General features: G+C 40.2%; 1 protein-coding gene across 1 annotated transcript in view; it reads left to right on the top strand.

Annotated features, from left to right (window-relative positions):
- The window catches only part of LOC141476715 (adenomatous polyposis coli protein-like), a 112,564-nt gene that overhangs the window by 65,225 nt on the left and 22,372 nt on the right, over positions 1-24,967 (top strand). Inside the window, exons 7-9 of the mRNA XM_074165519.1 lie at positions 9,797-9,880; positions 18,054-18,158; positions 24,008-24,106. Of these exons, the coding sequence (XP_074021620.1) occupies positions 9,797-9,880; positions 18,054-18,158; positions 24,008-24,106 (288 nt within the window). The remainder of the gene's footprint in view (positions 1-9,796; positions 9,881-18,053; positions 18,159-24,007; positions 24,107-24,967) is intronic.

Here is a 24,967-nt window from a genome sequence, read left to right as displayed (position 1 = left end):
GAGATGTGGGATTCTCAAAGGTCCCTTCCAAGCATGAAGATTCTGTGATTCTGTGATGGCTCCTGTGACTGGAGTGTTGGAATGGAAGTATACAGGCTCTTTAGGAAGGACAGGCAGGGGAGATGAGGAGGGGATGTCTCCCTCTATGTCAAGGACAAGCTGGAGTGCGTGGAGCTCTGCTTGGGTATGGATGAGGAGCCGATCGTGAGCTTATGGACCAGGATTAAAGGGAGGGCAGGAACAGGTGATGTTACAGCGGGGGGTCTGCTACAGGCCACCTGACCAGGAAGACCGAGCAGACGAGTCCCTCTATAGACAGATAAGAGCAGCCTCACGTTCATAAGCCCCGGCCCTCATCGGGGACTACAACCACCCCAATATCTGTTGGAGGGACAGCAGAGCAGGGCATAAGCAATCCAGGAGGTTCCTGGAATGTGTTGATGATAACTTCCTTCTCCAAGTGACAGAGGAGCCAATGAGGAGAGGTGCCATGCTGGACCTTGTTCTCACCAACAAGGAGGGACTGGTGGGGAATGTCAAGCTCAAGGGCAGCCTTGGCTGCAGTGACCATGAGATGGTGGAGTTCAAGAAGTCCTTTGGGCAGCGAGGAGGGTGCACAGCAAGCTCGCTACCCTGGACTTTGGCCTCTTGGGGGATGTGCTTGGTAGAGTACTGTGGGATAAAGCCCTAGAGAGAAGACGGGCCCAAGAAAGCTGGCTATTATTCAAGGACCACCTCCGTCAAGCTCAGGAGTGATGCATCCCAACAAAGAGGAAGTCGGGCAAAAACACCAGGAGGCCTGCATGGATGAACAAGGAGCTCCTGGACAATCTCAAACTCAAAAAGGAAGCAAGGATGGGTAGCCTGGGAGGAATTCAGAGAAATGGTTTGAGCAGCCAGGGATCAGGTTAGGAAAGCTAAAGCCCTGATAGAATTAAATCTGTCCAGGGACATCAAGGACAACAAGAAAAGCTTCTATAGATATGTCGGTGATTAAAGGATGACTAGGGAAAATGTGAGCCCTCTCCAGAAGGAAATGGGAGACTTGGTCACCCGGGATATGGAGAAGGCTGAGGTACTCAGCACCTTTTTTGCCTTGGTCTTTACCGGCAAGTGCCCTAGCCACACCGCCCAGGTCACAGAAGGCAAAGGCAGGAACGGTGAGAATGAAGAACCGTCCACTGTAGGAGAAGACCAAGTTCAAAACTATCTAAGGAAACTTAAGATGCACAAATCCATGGGACCTGATGAGATACATCAGTCAATGGCTTGGTGCCCAGGTGGAGACAAGTGACAAGTAGCTTTCCTCAGGGGTCGGTACTGGGACCAGTGCTGTTCAACATCTTTGTCAGAGACATGGACAGTGGGACTGAGTGCACCCTCAGCAAGTTTGCCAACGACACCAAGTTGTGTGGCGCAGTTGACACATTGGAGGGAAGGGATGCCATCCAGAGGGACCTGAACAGGCTTGAGAGGTGACCCTGTGCGAACCTCATGAAGTTCAACAAGGCCAAGTGCAAGGTCCTACATGTGGGTCAAGGCAATCCTAAGCAGAAATACAGGCTGGGTGGAGAATGGATTGATGATTCTCCTCCCTGAGGAGAAGGACTTGGGAGTGTTGGTTGATGAGAAACTCAGTGTGAGCTGGCAATGTGCGCTCACAGTTCGGAAAGCCAACCGTATCCTGGGCTGCATCAAAAGAAGCGTGGCCAGCAGGTCAAGGGAGGTGATTCTGCCCCTCTACTCTGCTCTGGTGAGACTCCACCTGGAGTACTGCATCCAGCTCTGGGGCCCCCAACATAAGAAGGAAATGGACCTGTTGGAGTGAGTCCCGAGGATGGTCACAAAGATGATCAGAGGGCTGGAGCACCTCTCCTATGAAGACAGGCTGAGAGAGCTGGGGTTTATTCAGCCTGGAGAAGAGAAGGCTCTGGGGAGACCTTATAGCAGCCTTCCAGTACCTAAAGGTGGCCTACAGAAAGATGGGAAGGGACTCTATCAGGGAGTGGAGTGACAGGACAAGGGGTAATGGTTTTAAACTGAAAGAGGGGAGATTTAGATTAGATATTAGTAAGAAATGCTTTACTGTGAGCCTGGGTCAAATGCCCAGGCCTTGCTCCTCCTCGTCCCTGCACCTGGCAAGGCTTGAAAACACCGAGACCTTGAATCTGACATAGTCTAGCTGGCTATAAAGTAAATATTAATAATTTTAATTAATTTAATTAATTAAAAATAAATATTAATTTCAGACACTAGAGTCTTCTGTAAGTGGTGTTTTCCCCAGCATTAGAAGATAATTTAGTCCTGTGTCGCTCAACCCAGGACACTCAGCAATTACTGTCACAGACAAAACAGACTCGTCTTGGGAAAAATAATTTAATTTATTGCCAATCTAAATCAGAGTAGGATAATGAAAAATAAGAAACCTAAAAACACCTTCCCCCCAACCCTCCCTTCTTCCTGTGCTCAACTTCACACCTGACTTCTCTACTTCCTCCCCCCAAGAGGCACAGGGGGTTGAGAATGGGGGTTTTGGTCAGTTCATCACAGGTCGTCTCTGCCACTCCTTCCTCGTCATGCTCTTCCCATGCTTCAGCGTGGGGTCCCACCCATGGGAGACAGTCCTTCATGAACTGCTCCAATAAGGGTCCTTTCCATGGCATGTAGCTATTCAGGAACAGACTGCTCCAGCGTTGGTCACAAGTTCCTGCCACAAGCAAGGCCACAGTTCCTGCCAGAAAACCTGCCCCAGTGTGGGCTCCTCTTCATGGGGGGTGCAGATCCTACCAGGAGCCTGCTCCAGCGCAGGCTCCCCATGGGGTCATAGCTTCCCTCAGGGCACATCCACCTGCTCTAGCGTGGGGTCCTCCACGGGCTGCAGAGTGTATATCTGCTCCACTGTGGACCTCCATGGGCTGCAGGAGGACAACCTGTGTCACCGTGGGGAATCTCTGCTCTGGTGCCTGAGGCACCTCCTCCTCCTCCTTCTTCTCTGACCATGGTGTCTATATAGTTGTTTCTCTCAGATATTCTCACTCCTTTCTCCCTGCTGCTGTTGCACAGCATTTTTTACCCTTTCTTAAATGTTATTACAAAGGCGCCACCAGCTTCGCTGACTGGTTCAGCTTTGGCCAGCAGCAGTTCCGGCTTGGAGCTGGCTGGAATAGGCTCTATCCAACATGGGGGAAGCTTCTGGCATCTTCTCACAGAAGCCACCCCTGTAGCCCCTCCTCGCTACCAAAACCTTGCCACACAAACCCAATCACAGACTCACAGAATGGTAGGGATTGGAAGGGACCTTCAGAGATCATCTAGTCCACCCCCCCTGCCAAAGCAGGTTCACCTAGAGCAGGCTGGACAGGAATGCATCCAGGTGGGTTTTGAAAGTCTCCACAGAAGAAGACTCCACCACCTCTCTTGGCAGCCTGTTCCAGTGCTCTGTCACGCTCAAAGTAAATAAGTTTTTCCTCATGTTGAGATGGAATTTTCTGTGTTCTAGCTTGTCACCAGGCACAACTGAGTAGAGTCTGGCCCCATCCTCTTGACACCCGCCCTTTAGATATTTATAAGCATTGATGAGATCCCCTTTCAGTCTTCTCTTTTCCAGGCTAAACAGACCCAGGTCTCTCGGCCTTTCCTCATAAGAGAGGTGCTCCATTCGCTTGATCATCTTCGTAGCCCTCCACTGGACTCTTTCCAGTAGTTCCCGGTCCTTCTTGAGCTGGAGGGCCCAGAACTGGACACAGTACTCCAGATGGGGCCTCACCAAGGCAGAGTAGAGGGGGAGGATAACCTCCCTCAACCTGCTGGCCATGCTCTTTTTAATGCACCCCAGGAGACCATTTGCCTTCTTGGCCACAAGGGCACATTGTTGCCTCATGGCCAACTTGTTGTCCACCAGGACTCCCAGGTCCCTCTCTGCAGAGCTGCTCTCCAGCAGGTCAGCCCCTAACCTGTACTGGTGCATGGAGTTATAATGTGCATGGGGTCCCTAGGTGCAGGACCCTACGCTTGCCCTTGTTGAATTTCATTAGGTTCCTCTCTAGCCTGTCCAGGTCTCGTTGAATGGCAGCACAGCCTTCTGGTGTGTCAGCTGTTCCTTCCTTTTTTGTACCATCAGCAAACTTGCTGAGGGTACACTCTGTCCCCTCATCCAGGTCATTGATGAATATGTTGAACAAGACCGGACCCAGTACTGACCTCTAGGGAACATTGCTAGTTACAGGCCTCCAAATGGACTCTGCACCGCTAATCACAGCTCTCTGAGCTCTGTCAATATAAGACAACTGTTGGGATCACCTTGTCACTCCAGAAATCCAGATGGATTCTGTGCCCTTATACCCTGGTGGCATTAGAGTATACTGTGCACCAGTGTCCGCCAAAGCCTTGTATTTGTTTGGGTCTGATGTGCTAGGCCACTGAATCCACATAGTGGAGTAAACCTGATTCTCCCTTTCCTCTTCCCAGCCAGAGTCAGGGCCTCTCTATTCCCAGTCAGAGCATTCCTTACCTCACTCCTGTAATTGCAGACCAGAAGTCAATTCATCAGGAACAGAAGTAGGATCAGCCTTTCTACTCTGTCTGGGGAATTGTTCAATATCAACTGGAGCAGTCGTCTTCCTGAATGGACTCTTTTTGGATGCTGTTTTTTTTCACAATTCACGTGTGAGCTTCTAGGTTTGACGTAGGTGTACCGTCCCAATTCCTCATGTCCTCCCTGTGGTCATGCAGATAGAACCACAGGGTGGCCCACAGTTCCCTTGAGCAGGAAAATGTCTGATTCCATACGGCATTCTTGAAAGCTGAGGCACCACCCCATAAGGACAAGGAGGAAGACATTCACTTTGAATTGTTTGACCTGTTGGGACAGTTTTTCCATAGCTGAGATGCAGGCCCATAGTGTCGGGGAGGATGAGAGTTTCTCTTTGAATTGCCAGAGCTAGCAGGCCAGTTTATCCACAGTTGATGCCTCAATGTCTGTCCAGTCCATTATCACCAGGGTGCTGGCGTACAATGTCAGTGTGTTCCAGTACAAACTTCCACCACATGAACCATATGCACTAAATTTCATCCAGATCTTTGGAGGCCTGGTTGTTGTCCAGGTTACTGTAGATCATCTCTACCACCACTGATCCCCCCAGATACTGGGCACATCCCTTAGTGGTGGTCTACTTGCCATGGTAGTTTACAACATCGTCCTTTGAGGAGTTACCTTGCCTTCACGCTTGACAGGAGCCACCTTCAGAAGCTGCAGATTATTGCTCCTCTTATGATCCCTTTTCTGATTCCCCAGTCCCTAGCTAGGGATCCCAGCTGCTTGACATCCCTACCCTCTAATTCCTGATTATGGGCCCCAGTATCCCAGCATCAAAACCAGCAGCTGATAATTCACTCGCCTGGTTGGTGGCCATAATCTTTTTGCATATTTTACAGCTCACTCAGGGATAGGGACTGGGTGGTTTCTACCTCTTTTATGATTTCTGTCTCTTCCCCCTCCTGTTCTTGTGACTGTTTTGCTGCAGAACAGGCTTCCTCTTCTGATTCTTCCTCATGCTCCCTCTCAGGAAGAGCTTCTTCCTCCCTTACTAACTGGGTCAACCTCTGCAGCTATTGTTTCTTCTTGAGTACAGGAACGACTGTTATAATCAAGGGTTGGGTCTCTGATTTAGCCACAGCCCCCTTAAGTGTGCTGGACAGAGTCTCAGTAGGTGTAGGCCAGACCCCAACACAGTGTGAGAAGTTATATCTCTTTGGTATAGACAAGGCATCCTTTCTTCAAGTGGTCTGCCACTTCAACAGGATTCTGCACCTGTTTGGGTGTGAAGTCCCAGACCATTGGAGGTGAAAACCATTCTAGGCACTTACCCAAATTCTCCCCCACACTTTGCTGCCCATGATTCGACTGCCTCAGGGCACATCTACATGTGGTGTTCCCAACCTCAAGGCACATCCCTGTGTGGTGTTGGTTAACCTCAGGAAAAGCCGAAATCAGATTCATGGTGCACACCAATACAAGCATTTTGGGATATTCAAGAAAATGAAGGGCCATTGCAACAAGGCAGGAAACATCTACCCTGGAGGAGAAGAGGGGGGAGGTGCCATTCTTCATTTGCCCCACAAAGTGTCTCCCAGAGGAGAAAAGGAAAAAGGTGTAATTGTTATTTGTCTACACAAAATGCCTCCTGGAGTACTGGGACAGCAGCAGTGCAGGTCCTAAATACCAGATTAGGCTGAAGGCCAGTCAGTGCTTTTATCATAGCTCTCCCAGGAAAAACAATAAAAAAAAAAGTGATGAACCACACAGCAAACAGCAAAAGGTGAAAGCAGCCATTAACAGGCACTGGAGTGTGATGTACAGCAAGAGAGGGAACAATCAATGGAGCAGATGAAGGAACAAATAAATCAGTACTGAGAACAAACGAGTCAATACTGTGACCAGCAACATCAAGTAACAGCCTGCCAGCTATAATGGCTATGAATTCAATCTAACACATTCCAATCAAATCTGTTGTTAACTCGAACCCCTCAAGCCCCACATCGGGTGACGAAAAGGACTGTTGTGGGTTGACCCTGGCCAGCAACTAAGCACCCACACAGCTGCTCACTTGCTCACTCCCCACCACAGCAGGATGGGGGAGAAAATCAGAAGAGCAGAAGCGAGAAAAGCTCATGGATTGAAATAAAGGCAGTTGAGTAAGTGAAGAGGGGGGAAAATGGAGGGGAAGCAAGTGATGCAAAGTCAATTGCCAGTCTCTGAGCAACAGCGACTTTGGAAAGACTCCTTCCCCCCCCAATTTTATTGCTGAGCTTGACATTATATGGCATGGAATGTCCCTTTGGTCATTTGGATCAGCTATCCTGGCTGTGTCCCCTCCCAACTTCTTGCCCACCCCCAGCCTACTCACTTTGTGGGGGCAGAGTGAGAAACAGAAGGCCTTGACACTGTGTAAGCACTGTTCAGCAATAGCTAAAACACTGGTGTGTTGTCTACACTGTTTTGGTCACAGATCTAAACCACAGCTCCATAGGGGATGCTATGAACAAATTTAACTCCATCCCAGCCATATCCAGTACACCTGGAGTCTTGCACAGATCAAGATTTCAGCACTGTTAGGTTTCTACATTTGTCTTGATTGTCTTGATTTGTCATCTTGATCTGTGATTCTGTAACTGTAATGCAGACCAACCCATTAATAATTTTCTCTACTTTTTTTGTTATACCGTTATTTGAAGAAAAGGTTATCCATGTTTTTAAAACAAAGTATTTTAAAGCAAAATTCTATTCTTTATTTTTTAGTAAGTGATTATTTTTTTGTCACTGTGAAGAGAGGAATTTCTTTGTTAGAATTCTTACTAGGGCAGTGAAATCCAAATAATTTCTAATTTTAAATGTTAAGATACTTTATCCATAGATCTTATGGTGATGGTTAAATTTAATAAAATGAATAGGATTATACTATGAACAAATAGGAATAAAAAGTGATGTTTCTTGTATAGATTTTAAAGTTAAAACCATTCCTACATGCATTCAGATACATGAAAGTTCATTCCTTGTCATGCAAAAACACAAGTAATCAAATGACATTAACTAATGTAAAAATAGACATAGCATTCACATCATGCAGAACACTGACATAATGTTTTCTTATTTTATTTAAAAATAAATTATTAAATAAAATTGTATATACAATTATTATGATTAAAATGATTATATTTTTTTATTTAAGGTTTTCCTTATTACGTAGTTTAGAACCATTTGTCTTCTATTATATTAAACTGTTTGACTTTTGAATCACAGAATCATAGAATCATATAATGGTTTGGGTTGGAAGGAACCTTTAAAGGCAATCTAGTCCAGTCCCCTGCAATGAGCAGGGACATCTTCAACTAGGTCAGGTTGCTCAGAGCCCTGTCCAACCTGACCTTGAATGTTTCCATGGATGGGGCATCTACCACCTCTCTGGGCAACCTAGACCAGTGTTTCACCATCCTCATCATAAAAAAATTTCTTCCTTACATCTAGTCTGAGTCTACCGTCTTTTAGTTTAAAACCATTACCTCTTGTCCTATCCCAACAGGCCCTGCTAAAAAGTCTGTCCCCATCTTTCCTATAAGCCCCCCTTAAGTATTGAAAGGCCACTATAAGGTCTCCCCAGAGCCTTCTCTTCTCTAGACTGAACATCCCAACTCTTTCAGCCTGCCATCATAGACATGTTGCATCCCTCTGATCATTTTTGTGACCCTCTTCTGGACCCTCTTCATCAGGCCCATGCCTTTCTTGTGTTGAGGGCTCCAGAGCTGGACATAGTACTCCAGGTGGGGTCTCACGAGAGCAGAGTAGAGGGGAAGAATCACCTCCCTTGACCTCCTGACCACGCAAATCTGAGGTCTGTTGTAAGATACCCAGTAATATGAACATTTTCTTGAGGTTTTTTGACTTCCCCTTATCATCTTCATCTAAGTAAAGCTCAGCATTATTCCTACTGCTATGCTTTGTTATTTTGTGTTTACATAGCAAAAATTATCATTTGTCTTTATTCAGTGATTTACTGACTTTAGGCTCATTTCAGATTCATTATTTAACAAACTAAATTAGGTGCTTAGTGTTTTGATTGCTGTTCATCAAACTTACTATTATTGATTCCTCGTATTTCTTTGACTGTATACCTCTACTATTGTACGTTTGTCTCTGGACTCTAAACCCTTTGGGGCAGGGAATACATTCTTTTTTCTGCTTATACAGTGTGTGGTGCAAAATGGTTGATGGATCTCCTCAAGTCCCCTGTAATATAAATAATGAATAAGCAGAGACAAGAATGTTCTGATGTTTAAATCTCTGGACTCAAATTTGGGAGATATGGACTGAATTGTTGTCCTTTTGAGAACTTCATCGTTGATACTGGACAAATCATGTAATCTTTATTTGTTTTTCTTCTGAAAAAAAAATATCTGCTTTTATATATTTATATATACTCAGTTTCTCTCAAGACCTTTATGAAATAAATTATTGGTTTAACAGAAAGAAACTCAGTTTGGGGAAAATTTAAGTCATTCTTGAAGACAAAAATGATAGATGTGTTATGTCAGTCATGCATCACCGCACCAATGGATAGTTATTTCCAGTAATATATTGTTATTATCTTTCTAATACTTAAGAATTTCCTGATCCAAGAGAGAAGGGGAATGAATTATCTGTCTGCTTCATGTTTTGCTGAGGCTTCATGTGTGTATCTTTCAGATGTTATTGGCCTTTTTTTCTGACGCTTTGCTCTACAAATAAATATCTAATTTATAGTTTACTATTTGTAACTCCACTAAGTGTTGGTATTTAGGATGCTTTTCCCACAACTTATTATCCTGCATGTTTTAAAAATTCATTCTGTTCTTTGTAATTATAATTTTTTCTGTGTTTCAGAAATTTCTAGATTATATTGTGCTTCTATTACAATTTACAAGTGTATTGTTTGCTAAAAAACTGCATAGAATGTCGGTTTCAGAAAATTATGCAAGTTTACTGAAATGTTTTTCTATACCTGGGCTTGTACTGTGTAACAATCTAATATTATATCCAAATTAGCGTCAGTTTTATTAAAAACCCAACTACCCATTATATTTTGAATGTTTGTAATCATGCCTGTTTTTTTTATTGTCAAGAACATCATGTGGAATTACCACGAGTGAAGTAGTTCTGTTTTGTAGTCAGCTATATTTGCAATGAACTCTTCTCATTGTCATTCTGTACAGTAAGTATAAGGATTTTTTTTTTAAATCAAACATGAAAATACATCCATTTCAGGTAAGGGTGATGAGGATTCAACAAATAGAGAAGGACATTCTTTGTATACGACAGCTCCTGCAATCACAAGCAGCTGAAACAGAGGTTAGTGAGCAATTTCTTGCCTTCTTTTGATTAGGATATGTATCTTTTTAAAAAAGCGAATCTACTTAAACGAGTATATTGGTGGGCAGCATTATTTGTATCAGCAATTGATGTCATGGTTCATAAATTAGTCAATATTCATAGGCTGTAGCTGCCTTGGGAATAAAATATGGTAGTGTGTTACTTGCTCTGTTAACAATGAACTGAGGGTGGAAAACTTGGAATATTCTTTATGCTGCTGTTGAATTTTAATCAATAATTACATATCAGTTAAAAGTTTAACTAACAATTTCAATAAAAAGGTCAAAGGCTGAGTGTTGGTTTTAGCCTAAATATGAATCTCTGATAAGCAGCTTTATGGTTTGCTTATCTTTTAAGATAAGAAAAAAAGGACAAATACAGTTTCTGTCAGACTTCATTGCATGTTTTTAGTGTTTAAGTATTGGTTCTATATTAAGAAGTACAAGATAATGTTTTCCTTTAAATGGCAAAGTCCATAATAGTAATTGTCATTAACAAAAACTGCACTCACAGTGGAAATTAATTTACAAGCTCAACTTTTTCTCATACTTGTAAATTAACTATAAATTGTATGTCAGACCTGAATATTTTATTGTTTGTTTTTGCTCAAAATAACTACTGCAAAAGTTCAGGGCAACTTTTGAATTATTAGGGGATAGAGATTTTCCTGCTGTAGAAAATAAATTATTTCACAGTTCCAGTTTTTGGGGGAAAACCTGATATTATAAGTGCAGCTGACAGTAGTGTGTATAATTAAAGTTGTCTAATCTTTTGACATGTTAGCCAGTCCAGCTGCAATTTTGTTTGATTTATGCCCTTGATTGCTGCTTTTAAAAATCGCTAAACATTTTTGAGAATTAAATTATCAGTTTATTTTCCTAACCTTTTCATTTAATTCTGTCAGTTCACTTACTTGTGGTCAAACATGGATTTGATTTTTTGGAGGAAGTGACTTTTGCTTTCAGAGTGAAATGTTTCCTAGTTTGGTTTGTATAAGTCTCCTAAAACCTGACTAGCAGACTTGAATAATTGCATTAAGCAACTGAATTAAATGACAATACCTTTGGGCTTTGTGGTCCAAACAGTAATGGAGTCTGACAAGACATTATAAAAGAAAGCTTTATTGAGGCAGTAGGAAATATGAGCAACAATGCACCCATACAGTTACTCACCCAATCACTGACAACAAATGCAGTATCGTAAGTGATGCCCTGGCTCCAGTGGACTGCCATGTGGGTGGCATCCTGCCTATGCTGCCAATGTCAGTCAGGGGGCAGGGTGTCAGGAGGCATCGTGTCAGGCTTCCAGTTTCCTAATAAAACTTTTATGTTGTATGGATAGAAATTGTTGCAGAGGTATATAGCAACTATGGGAAGATGCAATCTGGTAGATGTCAGAAATAGGCAATTATAAGAATTAATCTCTAGTTCTCTTATAAAATTAAACTCTGTGCACTTCATAAGTAATTTTTAGCAAAATTACACATCTTTCCTCCCTTTCACAAGTAACCTTAATTGAGCAGATACAATAGATCACATCTATTAAAGCTTGTTTCTAAAGTAATGAGCTCCTCTATTAGCTATAAACCTTTTTTGAATTGATATATTTAAATGTCAAGTATGTAGTCTGGAGACAACTTCATTCTTCAACCAGAAAAAGAAACCAGGATTCTTATTCTCCAGCAGTCATTTGTCAATGGTTTACAAAAAGTTTTAACATCCTTTTTCCTGAGCTGTTTTCTCTGTATCTCAGATAACAGCCTCTTCCTATTAGCAGACATTCTTTTAAGGCAAATCATGCTGATTAGTGCTTTGGATTTTAAAGGTATTTGTTACTGCCCTGGCCAGTGACCACTGTGGATTGATAAAGTTTCCTCTGATGGTATTTCTGTTTTCCCAGATGGTGTAAGACATATTTATAAAGAAAAAAATATGTTAAAAATAATAAAATTGCTTAGTGCTGAAAAGTTAGCAGTGTAAAACAACATAGCCTCCTTTAGTGTAAATATGATATGCTTGTTAAATACACTTAGTCTTTACTACACAGTATGTAGGATTTGGCTAAATTCAGAGCATTGAATAGAAGGCGAATGGGACAGTGATAAGAAAAGAGAGAATACTCTTCTGTCTTTAAAGCCTAGGACTATAGTCCAGGAAGGTCAGGGTCTTGTCCATGTTCTGCCATGGACTTTTAGTAAGCAATATTATTACAGTATAATTTTTTATTTTCAGATAACTATATGTTTCTTTGCATAATGTTTGTAATTTTCTCTAAAATCAGTAGTACTCGTCATGTGACATTTAGAAAGATACCCATCTTTATTTCAGAATGAAAATACATTTCATTTACATTTTTTTGTTCCACTATTCAATATTAACATTGATGCATCTTTTCAGTAAGATGAGAGGGAAGCACAAAAATTATCAATCTAATGTACAGGATTTCTCTGCATAGAATGTCTGGTTTGTTATTGGACAGATATAATTAGTATAGTTTTCAAAACAATTTGAGGATATTTTAAAAAAATGTATTATGAAAGCTTTAAAAATGCTTCTGAACAAAAACGCCCAATTAGTGATCCGATTTCTATTTATTTATTTACTCTAAGTTTAGAGAGAAGTTGGATGTGAAATCTGTAATTAATTCTGATGGGATCATAGTTAGGGATAAGGAAATCAACTGTCACTTATGGTGGTAACTATGTTGTCAAACCTAACAAACTGTTTCAATCAATGTATATGGAGGTCACAATTGACTAAAATGACACTGATAACTTTTGGAGGTAAAATCGTAAAATGAGGCATCTATGCGTGCACACCACTGTGAAAGCAGTTCACTATCACATTATCAAACAGCTGTCAGCTTCCTTAGTAGGGAAACTAAGCAATACAGGAGGGACTACTTTTGCAACTCATTTTTACAAAGTACTAAGTAAAATTATTTGTAATTGGTTATTTTAGCAAAAAGAATCAAGGCCTACTATTTTTGCAAATGTCACACCGAGAGATTTGTCTTTATTCTACTAGTAAATACAGGGAAATGAACAATTGACAAGTGATAGTTCCTGTTTACTTTAAAAGCATTTAGAGCACAGTGACAAGATGAGGGGAGCCTATCTTCCTGTAATAGGCACTTTCAGTCTTTCACCATTTTGCTACAAAAGCAAACAACCATACTGTGTCTTTTGTGGAGTGATGCTAGAATTCAGGAATGACAGAGGAGCTCCAAACTCAGCTAATGCCTCCTGAGAATTAACACATATAATTTAAATGAACAACTACAGAGAAAGAGGTTTCTTCAGGAAGCAGAAAGGGAGATTGTAATAAGATTTACAGTATTTCAGTTTCACCAAGTCCTTGCAGATAAATCATGAGAAATAGTTTTCCTCCCCTGCATCTAGCAATTTCACTTTGGCTTGAAAGATTCCACTTTGGAGCTTTCAAGAGGCAAATTTAGAAAGAAAAAAACCATTCATAGAATGAACTTTCTTAGGAGAATAAAAGGTACACTAAAGTATGAACATGGCCCATAGACTAAGCTCAAGGCAAGGATTTTCAGAAACCAATTGTATTGGGTCTGGCTGGGATGGAGTTAACTTTCCCCATAGCAGCCCCCATAGTGCTGTGCTTTGTATTTGTAGCTAGAAGGGTGTTGATAACACATCAGTGTTTTGGCTACTGCTGAACAGTGCTGGCACAGCATCAAGGCTGTCTCTCCAACCACCACCCCCGCCCCCAAAGGCAAATAAACTGGGGGTGGGCAAGAGGTTGGCAGGGAACATAGTTGGAACAGCTGACTCACACTGACCAAAAGGATATTCCCTACCATACGACATCATGCTCAGCAATAAAAGCTAAGAGAAAGGAGGAGGAGTAGGGAGGGGGCATTTGTTATGAAAGTGTTTGTCTTCCCAAGCAACCGCTATGTGTACTGAAGCCCTACTTCCCAGGAAGTGGCTGGACATCACCCGCTGATGGGAAGTAGAGAATAAATCTTTTTGCTTTGCTTTGCTTCCGCACATGGCCTTTGCTTTTCTTATTAAACTGCTTTTATCTCGACCCATGAGTTTTTTCATTTTACTTTCTCCCTTGGTCATGCTGAGGAGGGGAGTGAGAGAGCAGCATGGTGGGCATCTGGCAGCCAGCCAAGGTCAACCCACCGCACCAATATTAATATTTCTTGTGCACTTCACAGTCATCACATTGCATGTATGAGATTTTGTTATTCATCCATTTCAGGGATGATTAAATGAGAACTTCTGTAAGGACACTTCACGCAAGAGTACACAGCCAGCTTCTGAGATAACAAAATCATTGTTCACTCATTCTGCTTCACAGTACTTCAAAAATCATGTCCCAGAATTGGTCATTCTGTTTAATGCACTGGACCTGTGTGCCATTCTCTAGATGCTGTATCACATGTAGAGATTATAGAGTATGTTGTTGTTTACATTCTGTGGTTCTTCAGCTGATGTGGTTGGTAGCCTATATATTTTCATCCACAGGTCCTACCTTCAGAGTTAAAATAATAATAATGCAAAGAAGGGGCATACTTGTAGTGGTTATGCTATCTTTATAACAACTAGCAGTCTGACAGAGATGAATATTAATTTATTTACCATAATGTTATATATACATTTTTTTTAAAAGATATTAAATATATTTTAGTCATCCTTGTGTGTGTGTATATATATAAAAATAGAATTTATATTCTATAGAATATAAATATATAATAGAATTTATAATATAAATATGTAATAGAATATATAATAGAATTTATATTCCAATTTCAGTTGGAAGGTACCTACAACGATCATCTAGTCCAACTGCTTGACCAATTCAGGGCTGACCAAAATTTCATGTTAAGGGCATTGTCCAAATACCTCTTAAACACTGACAGGCTTGGGGCAACGACCACCTCTCTAGGAAACCTGTTCCAGTGTTTGACCATCCAACTCAGTAAAGAAATGCTTCCTAATATCTAGTTTGAACCTCCCCTGACGCAGCTTTGAACCATTCCGATGCATCCTGTCACTGGATACCAGGGAGAAGAGATCAGCACCTCCCTCTCCACTGCCCCTCCTCAGGAAGCTGTAGAGAGCAATGAGGACGCCCCTCAGTCTCCTTTTCTCCAAACTAGACAAACCCAGAGTCCTTAGCCGCTCCTCATAGGACATGCCTTCCACCCCTTTCACCAGCTTTGTTGTCCTCCTCTGGATGCATTCAAGGACCTTAACATCCTTCTTAAATTGTGGGCCCCAGAACTGAACACAGTACTCAAGGTGAGGCTGCACCAATGTTGAATACAGTGGCCTCTTTTGACCAGGTGGTTATACTGTGTTTAATGCACCCCAGAATGCGGTTTGCCCTCTTGGCTGCCAGGGCACGCTGCTGACTCATATTGAACCTACTGTCAACCAGCATCCACGGATCCCTTTCTGCAGGGCTGCTCTCCAGCCACTCCTCTCCCAAATTATACTTGTGCCTGGTGTTACTCCGTCCCAGGTGCAGAATCTGGCATTTGGACTTGTTAAATTTCATCCCATTAATCATAGCCCAATGCCCCAACCTATCTAGATACCTCTGCAAGGCCTCTTTTCCCTCAAGAAAGTCAACAGCACCTCCCATTTTGGTATCCTCAGCAAACTTGCTAATGGTGCATTCAACTCCTGCATCCAGATCACTGATAAAAATATTGAACAGGACTGGCCATAGAATTGACCCCTGAGGAATACCACTGGTTACTGGTCATCAGCCAGATGTAGTCCCATTCGCTACAACCCTTTGAGCCCTGCCGTTCAAGCCCTGCTGATGACTCATGTGACAGTAAAGTATGTGCTTGTTTATGCATGTTCTGAGTTCAAACATGCATTTAAGGTGAGGTGAACCCTGGTAGTAATTGTAAATAATTTTTTTATAATTATAAATGAATTTGGGTGTTATGTTGACTACTTTTTGTCATGGTATACTTTGAGAGCTTTTTCTGGAAATGGGAAGCCACCTCTTTCGTAAATAGCATGTAGTAAATAAAAAACTTATGTGACTGGGAAGAGAGGGACACAGAATGTAGGAGAGAGTTCTACTTATGTTGTCAGGGAATTAAATAGATCCCTATTTGTTCTCTAGGTGCATCAAAACTATTTAATAAATTACCTCCCCCCCACTCCTCAGGCCCCCAACTCAGAACTGTTCTTGGAAGAATAACATATAAATAGCATCAACTGGGCAACACAGTGATTCAGAGCCTTGCTAATGAACGGTTCAGCTTTTCGCCTCTAGATACTTTGAATGCTACTTTCTTCATGGGATTAAAAATTGTTATCTAATGACTGGAAAGTTCTGTCCTGTGTTATATTGGAGGCTTAGATCTAGATTTTATGTCAAACATCATTTTGCTATGCTATGCTATGATACTCAAGATGATTGAAAGTTCTTTGAGACAGGGAGAGTCCTTATACTGTATTCATCGCATACTACAGGGCTTATTTTGACTGGGTTCTGCTGTTGTATTGGGAACCAAAATTTCTTTAGTCATCGTATTAGTAGCAATAACAATATAATTTCATACACACTGATAGAGATGGTAAATTTTAAAACCACAGATCAGGTTTAAAAGAATAACAACACTTTATCTCCTAAAATATTTTGAGAGTTTTGCTTTCATCCTCCATACTTAAACATATAATATTAAGGAAAATGTTGCCAATTATAAATTTCAATTTTGTCATGTTATTACTTTGTTTAATGTTCCTGTGTTCTTTGAAGTATCTTCTTCCATTACTTAACCTGTATGGATTTCATTTTTTAATGTTTATTTCTAAATTATTATTTCACGTGTATTTAATCAGTTAGTTACTGGTTTCTGAAATCCTGTTGGATGTTAAATGTTTTCTGGATTTGAAACGAATGTTTTTATATGAAAAAAACAAATTAAGAGTGCATGCCAGTGATACTGTATGAGTGTGTTCACCATTTTTCCAGGTAATGAAGAAGTTTTAGTATATGTACATTGAAGAGAAGTATGTTTCTGCTAGATTTTAGAGAAATTTGCATAAAGCAAGATGAAGCAGACTATGCTGTCATAGGCTGGACTGCTCATAAAAATTGTGAAGTCCCATAGAAATGGAATTTGATAAACCAAGTATAGTTATGCAAATGAAATGAGAGGGGTACAAGAGAGTGCTGTCTGTTATGGTTGTAGCATCTGAGCCAGAAAAATGAGGCTCAGCATCAAAACTGATATTATAAGAATAATCCTGCTTTGTAGATAAGGTAATACCTTTTGAACTTCAGACTTCAAGCCAGTTCCAAGGACAAGAACGGTTTATGTCATTCTGAAAAACTGGAACATTTAAAACAAATTAGTGGATGATGTTGGACACTTTACACAATATTCTGCTCAGTTATTCTATTTGCTTTATTAAGGAAATATATAAAGCCCTATTTTTGGTGTTGATCTCATGATCTCTCTGAGTGGATGTGACAACAGTTTAATTTTCATATTGTTGAATTGAAAATTGGATCGCCTTAAGAAACTGGAACATGTATCTGGTACTAGGTTGCTGTATCATTTGCATTCATTTTGATAAAATATACTTAGGTTGATCAGTGGCAGATTATTTAAATTTTATTTACATCAAAGTGGTTACTCCTGCGTTGTTTGTCATTAAAATGTAGAAAGATTCGTACTATATGTGTACCCTTCTGTTCACCCAGAAAGTGTTTGTGTTTGAATGGGAATCTTAATTTAACTGTGCTAGAATGGGAATCTTAATTTAACTGTGCTAGCCTTGTCTCCAAGTAAATGCACAGATCATGTGACATTGCAGAAAAGAGTTTTTTGCTCCAATTCTGTTATGTTTCTGATATTGATGTGAGCACAGCTGGTAGAGAATGGTGTTTTGTGTCTCACAGCAAATCCTTTGTCTTGCAGGACTATAATCCTGAGAGGATATGCTTTGCTTTCATCTTGCAGTTTTTCTAAGACACTCTATCTCAGCTGTTAATTACTGAGGCTAAGAGTTATGAAATACAAAGCACTACTCAATGGCTTTGTGAAGATACAACATTGATGCATTTATAGATTAGAGAGCTTTGAATGTTAAAGTGTACTTCATTTCTGTATATAATTTCATACATTCTTGTATTAACAGAGGGTGCCTCAAAGCAAGCATGATGCGGGTTCCCATGATACAGAGGGGCATAATGAAGGTCAAGGAACAGCAGAAATCAGCATAGCAACTACTGGTACTGGTCAGGTAAATTGATTATTTTCTATGTTGATAGTACAATTAAATACTTGAAATGTACAGTTTTGGTATATACCTTAATGTGTTTGTATGCCTGTTCATTTCTAAAAGATTTACACTTTTCTTCATTCCATTTGGAAGTGAGAATATTTCTTGTATTTATTAGAAAGAAATGTTTTAATAGGATGAAGTGTAAACATTCCATAATGCAAGGATATGTTTTCTTTTTTTTTTTTTTTAAATGATTAATGAGCCTAATACTAAGAAACAAATAAAAAGAATGACTATGGAAAATGTATTTTATTCTAGGTGAACTGTAATGTTAGAAGTATGATTTAATTACGGTAAATTGCTCAAAACTTTCCTTGAGAAATATCAGTGATTTTAAAAATGAAAATAATAAATGGCACATTTATCATTAATATTTTGTTAATACTATTTTAGATAAAGCTTTGAAACAGTATTATCAATGAGACAATCTCCTGGAAGTGTGCTGAAGGATTATATAAATGCTTTTGAATAGTCTTTCATTGTTATTTCTTTTATTAGTGAAACTCATTAGCACTATATTTAGAGGCCTACATTAAATTCTTCTTTACTTATGTTTTTATATTAATATTTTTGCAAGTTTGAGACCTATTTCTAAAAATACTTTAATTATTTATCACGCACTAATTAATGTTTATTCTCTTCCTAATCTCCAGCTGTAGTTGAGACAATCACATTAGTAATTTGGGCTCTTAAAACTTCACGCTATAAATTTGATCATTTAAATCATGTGTAAAGTATTTGTGCTACTTTGGGGAAGTAGAATTACTTCTGAAAGTATCCTGTACAAGAAGATTTATCAGAAAGAATATAAATTATTGTTTGGCTTGAGTGTTTAATTTGATTTAACATTAAGCATAGACCATACTTTTGCTTTTGAAAGATATTTGATCACCATTTTGAATTAAGTTCTCTCTGCTATGTCTGAACAGTTGCTTGAGGCTCACTCTAATTCTTATGACAGCTTTATTGCTTGGGAAAAAAAATAATTCAGCGCTGCTTTGGGTCTGAAAGCATAATGTATTTACATAATTGTTGCATTGTGGCTGTATTTTCTTTCTTGATTGTATGAATCAGGAGTTATTTTAGACAACAGATATTTTACAAGGAAGGAAGAATATGCCTTGGCAGACATTATGCAAGTAGACCATTCATTCTTCATTTGAGGTTTTAGGTTTAGGATTTGAGCAATTTTGAACTTTGCCTCGTTAAAATATTTAAAACATTTGTATTCTTTCCTCCTGGAGGTTGATAGATCCAGGGCTCTGAATCTGTGTTCTAAGAGACATCTGAGGATTATTTACTTTTAGGAGAAGTCCAGAGAAATAAGGCTTAATAGATTGGGCATAGCAGTTATTTCTGATAAAGCAGCTCAATATACTTTGTTTCTTTGAGAAATCAATATAAGTGGAGTGCAAAAAGTTTTAACTGAATAATTTGGGGCTAATTGGTTTTGTAGTCATATGAGCAATGCTAATTGAAAATTTGCCAATTGAAGAAAGGATTTTTCAGGATTCACAGAATCACAGAATGATATGGGGTTGGAAGGGACCTCTGGAGATCATCTAGCCCAACCGCCAAATTCAGCCATGTCCTTTTCTGTACCATCTTACAGCTATCTTCTCTTCTGTTCCATTATGCTCACTATTCTGCCACTGTAGTGAAATTTATTCAAACATTTATTTTGCAAATTTTATAAAGGAATTCAATGATATATTCTATTTTATTAATAAAATATGCCACAAAATAGGGAACACAACCTGATTGACAGAGTAAATAGCAAGTATAGTACAACAAACAACAAGTGAAAGACAGGAAAGTATAAAAAGAGAAAAGGTTCTACATAAGAAGGGTCCATGGACATCTCTGTCATTTTCCAGTTTCTCAGATGAATGGCTACACATTTCTTATACTGCTTCTTTCAGATCAGTCTTTAGGAGCCAGTAAGAAAGCCGCCCCCCCGCTTCGCCTCGCAGCATCCCTGCTGGAGGAGAAGGAGCCGTGTAGGGGCAGGATCTGCGGGATACAGCTCTGTCCTTCGTCCTTGGAAAATTTCCCCTTGCCTTAGTACCCCTGAGTGGCAGATGGAGCGGGTGCCGTTTGATCAGCCTCAAGTCTGTCAAATCCAGCGTAAAAACACCCGTTTTCAGCACAGGGGGCTTCCCCTCTATGTGCTACACACCTACTGACCCTTCTGCAGTGGGGAACTTGTATCAACGGAGGAGGAGAAGGCGGAAGTTCTCAATAATTTTTTTGCCTCAGTCTTCACTGGCAACCCCTCTCCTCCTAGCTCTTGTGTTGATGGCCCACAAGTTGAGGATCCAGGTGACAAAGTCCATCCCACTATAACTGAAGGCATGGTACGTGATCACCTAAGGAATCTAAAGATATACAAGTCCATGGGACCTGATGAAATCCATCCCAGAGTCCTGAAGGAACTGGCTGATGAAGTTGCAAAGCCACTTTCCATGATATTCGAAAAGTCGTGGCAGTCAGGTGAAGTCCCTGCAGACTGGAAGAAAGGAAACATCACACCCATTTTTAAAAAGGGAAGAAAGGAGGACCCTGGGAACTACCGACCTGTCAGCCTCACCTCTGTGCCTGGGAAGATCATGGAGCAGATCCTTCTGGACGCCATGCTTGGGCACATGGAGGACAGGGGGATGATTCAGGACAGCCAACATGGCTTTACTAGGGGCAAGTCCTGCCTGACTAACCTAGTGGCCTTCTATGATGAAGTGACTAGGTCAGTAGACAAGGGGCGACCTATGGATGTGATCTATCTGGACTTCTGTAAGGCCTTTGACACGGTTCCTCACAACATCCTGCTTGCCAAATTGGGGGGATACGGATTTGATGGGTGGACGGTTCGGTGGATAAGGAATTGGCTGAATGGTCGCACCCAGAGGGTGGTACTCAATGGCTTTAAGTCCAGATGGAGAGCAGTGACAAGTGGTGTCCCTCAAGGGTCCGTGCTGGGACCGGTACTGTTTAACATTTTTATCAAAGACATAGACAGAGGGATTGAGAGCACCATCAGAAAGTTTGCAGATGACACCAAGCTGTGTGGTGTTGTCCATACACCAGAGGGATGGGATGTCATTCAGAGGGACCTGGACAGGCTGGAGAGGTGGGCCCAGTTGAACCTCATGAGGTTCAACAAAAGCAAGTGCAGGATTCTGCACCTGGGAAGAAACAATCCTCAGTATAAATACAGACTGGGGGATGAGGTATTAGAAAGCAGCCCTGAGGAAAGGGACTTGGGGGTGCTGATGGACGAGAAGCTGGACATGAGCAGGCAATGTGCTCTCGCAGCCCAAAAGGCCAATCACATCCTGGGCTGCATCAAAAGAAGTGTTGCCAGCAGATCCAGAGAGGTGATTCTGCCACTTTACTCTGCTCTGGTGAGACCTCACCTGGAGTACTGTGTGCAGGTCTGGAGCCCTCAATATAGAAAGGACATGGACCTGATGGAGCGGGTCCAGAGGAGGGCCATCAAAATGATCAGGGGGCTGGAGCACCTCTCCTATGAGGACAGACTGAGGGAGCTGGGGTTGTTCAGCCTGGAGAAAAGGAGGCTCCGGGGAGACCTCATAGCGGCCTTCCAGTACCTGAGGGGGGCCTACAGGAAGGCTGGGGAGGGTCTGTTTACAAAGGCCTGCAGCGACAGGACGAGGGGCAATGGTTTTAAGCTGGAGAAGGGGAGATTTAGATTGGATATTAGGAAAAAGTTCTTTACCATGAGGGTGGTGGAACACTGGAACAGGTTGCCCAGGGAGGTGGTTGAGGCCCCTTCCCTTGAGATATTCAAGGTGAAGCTCGACGAGGCCCTGGGCAACCTGGTCTAGTTGGGGGTGTCCCTGCTGACTGCGGGGAGGTCGGACTAGATGACCTTTGGAGGTCCCTTCCGGCCTGGACTAATCTATGAATCTATGAATCTATGAATCTATGAAAGGTAATTTCATTTAAGTTTGTCCTCTTGGCATCCTCAAAGTAGTAAGACTTAGTGGTGGCTTTCAAGGAAATAGTTATTTTGATCAAAGTTGATACTGTTTTTTAGAAACAATAGGAAAAGTATGCTATTTCTGCCTACACTATGCTGGACTTTAATAGGTAGTGCTCCAAACTTGCATCTTTTTTTTCTTCTTGGATAAAATGAGCATATTGAATTTAAGAGTGGAGAATTTTGGCATGTACATATACAAAATCTGTAATCCTCTGATTGTAATCTGAGGTCAAGATGATATTAATGGATTAGTCACTGTAAAAATCTCAGGGTTCTTTCCCACATTCATAGCACTACAGATTATTAAAGTGAAATAATTTAGGAAGTCTAATATCGTTTTCATTCTAAGCTTTATGTTTTTCAAATTTTCCCATCCATAACAGCAAAAAGAAGTGCTTGTTTACATAGGAAATATATATTGGAATAAAATAATGTGTGAATTTAAATCATTCTAGTTGTACTTATTTAGTATCCTATGTTAATACTTATTCTGAAATATGCATGAAATGTTCTGGATTCAAATGGAGAATTAAATGATTCTGTTTAAATATTCCAGTATAACTAGATTATTTTTTTCTGTCATTTTTTATAATTTCTAACAGAAGGATTAAAAGACCTGTGTCTTTAAAATAGTATACATTATTTTGTACATGATTTTTTAAATGTCACTGATATGGTCCAGTAATATTTATGATTTATGATTCCTTCACAGTTAGTGTTTAACAGTTAGAATGTGAAGTAATTTTTCAACTTCTGGAGTTTATTTTTTATTTGGGCTTTTTTGTTAAGAGGACAAACATATGTTTGTCCTTGTATTAACATTTATTAATACAATGATGCAGGCTCAGGACAATAGAATGTTGGGCAAACTTCAATATAAGAAAGCACTCAGTTCAATTTTGAGACAAAATAAAGCTCACCCAGTACAGCAATGAAACAAACAGAACAATTTTCCCCTAAATTGTATACTTTCCAAATGTATTTTTAAGTTCCCCAAACTGAATGGAATCTTCTTGTGAGAGAGGGACATAGTAAAGGAAGCTTCACAGACAGGAAACAGAAAAAGAAAGAACTAAACAACTAAACACATACCCACACCACACCCTCCACAAAACCACCACTCCAAAGAAGTGCGTGAGAAGATAAAAGGGTGGGTGTGTGTAAGTACACAAAATAGATTAAAAAAGGGCAAAGATGTTAATAACTGGGTGTTGTTACAATAGGTAGAAACATGCTATCTACCATAGTTTCTGGAGCAATTATAGTAGATAATGTCAGCATTATTTTATAGCTTTTCATTAAAAAGAGAACAGATTCATCTACCTGTGATTTGCTTTTGATAAAGACAAGTTCAAGTAGGTTACTCCTTGTCAAGATGAATCTCTTTCCTTATTATTTCCTGCATATCTGATGGTGTTCTGAAGGCAGTACAGGCTTATTCCTTCTCACTTTATAATCTGACCTAAAAGTAGAGCCTACTTTTTTCTCTCTCTGTAAAAATCATAATTCAGTTTGTTGCCAAGTCCAGTTCCCCTTTTTCTTGGTGAAAATAATTATAAAAAACTTCCACTGAAAATATAACTTCTTTGAGGTTGAATTTAGGGGAAAAACGGATAATAAAACCCAGTTTAACAGTGACATCTAAGTTATGTCTGGGTGGGGGGATTTAACTTAACCAAAACACATGCTGGTAGTTCATTATTATAAATATGATTTCATCGTCCAAGGCTGAAACTGATTTAGGCAATAGTTAGTATTGCAGTTAGACTTTGTGTTAATAATGAGTTGTTGTTTAAATTTTTAGGGTTCTGCTGCTCGAATGGACCATGAGACAGCCAGTGTTATGAACTCTAGAAATAACTATTCTGTTCCTCGCAGACTGACAAATCATCTGGGTACCAAGGTAACCGAAGATTACAAATCACAGGTCGCTAATGCTACATTTTTACTGATACAATAACCTCATTGTTTCTGCCAATAGTGCCAATATTAGCTGAATCATGAAAAAGGAAAATTTGATTGCAAGACATTGAGTACCGAAAAAACTTGTGATGTTGATGCATAACCATTATGAAAACTAACCTATTTAAAAGCAGTTCTTGGAATATGTTACTTGGAGTCCTCAAAACAGATGGCATTGCTAAGAAATTTAAATTAAAAAAAAAAAAAAGTTTGTAAAACCTTGATGGTAATAAATGTCTGCTCATTGTCTCTATAGTGATTCAGATAATAAGATGTAGAATAATGGAGAATGGAAAATGCTTTTCGTGACTAAAATATTTGAATTGAATAATCATTGAAAACAGGAAATGTGAAGAGACTTTGAGGAGATCATCTAATATATCTCCCAGTAATGCATTAGTGTTATCAAGAGCATTCTTGACAGCATGTGAAAGCTGTCTAGACTATTGGTAAAAGCTTTAATGATAAGCAATCTCTATCAATTTTTCAGTTTTTACTATTAACATTTTTCATATTTAACCTAAATCTCTTTAGCTGCAATTTCCTTTTTCTCAATGGAAATAGGAGGTCCTCTTTCCATCTTTTGAAGCAACCTTTTATATATCTGCAGTGTATTCTAAAAAGTTACTGAAAAAATAGAGATGGAGCTCGATATACAATAGAGAGTGTATTGAAGATACACAAGCAGCATGAAGAGAGGAAAAAAGGGTAAATCTGTAACACAGTTGAGTTCCTGAACCACTGAAGTTTATGCTATCTCTGGCATCAGCAGCAATATAGATATTATCAATGTGGTGGTGAT

This window comes from Numenius arquata, chromosome W (assembly GCF_964106895.1).
Source record: "Numenius arquata chromosome W, bNumArq3.hap1.1, whole genome shotgun sequence".
NCBI classification, from domain to species: domain Eukaryota; kingdom Metazoa; phylum Chordata; class Aves; order Charadriiformes; family Scolopacidae; genus Numenius; species Numenius arquata.
Note: the sequence above shows the minus strand (reverse complement) of the source record. Positions and strands in the feature narration are given on the sequence as shown.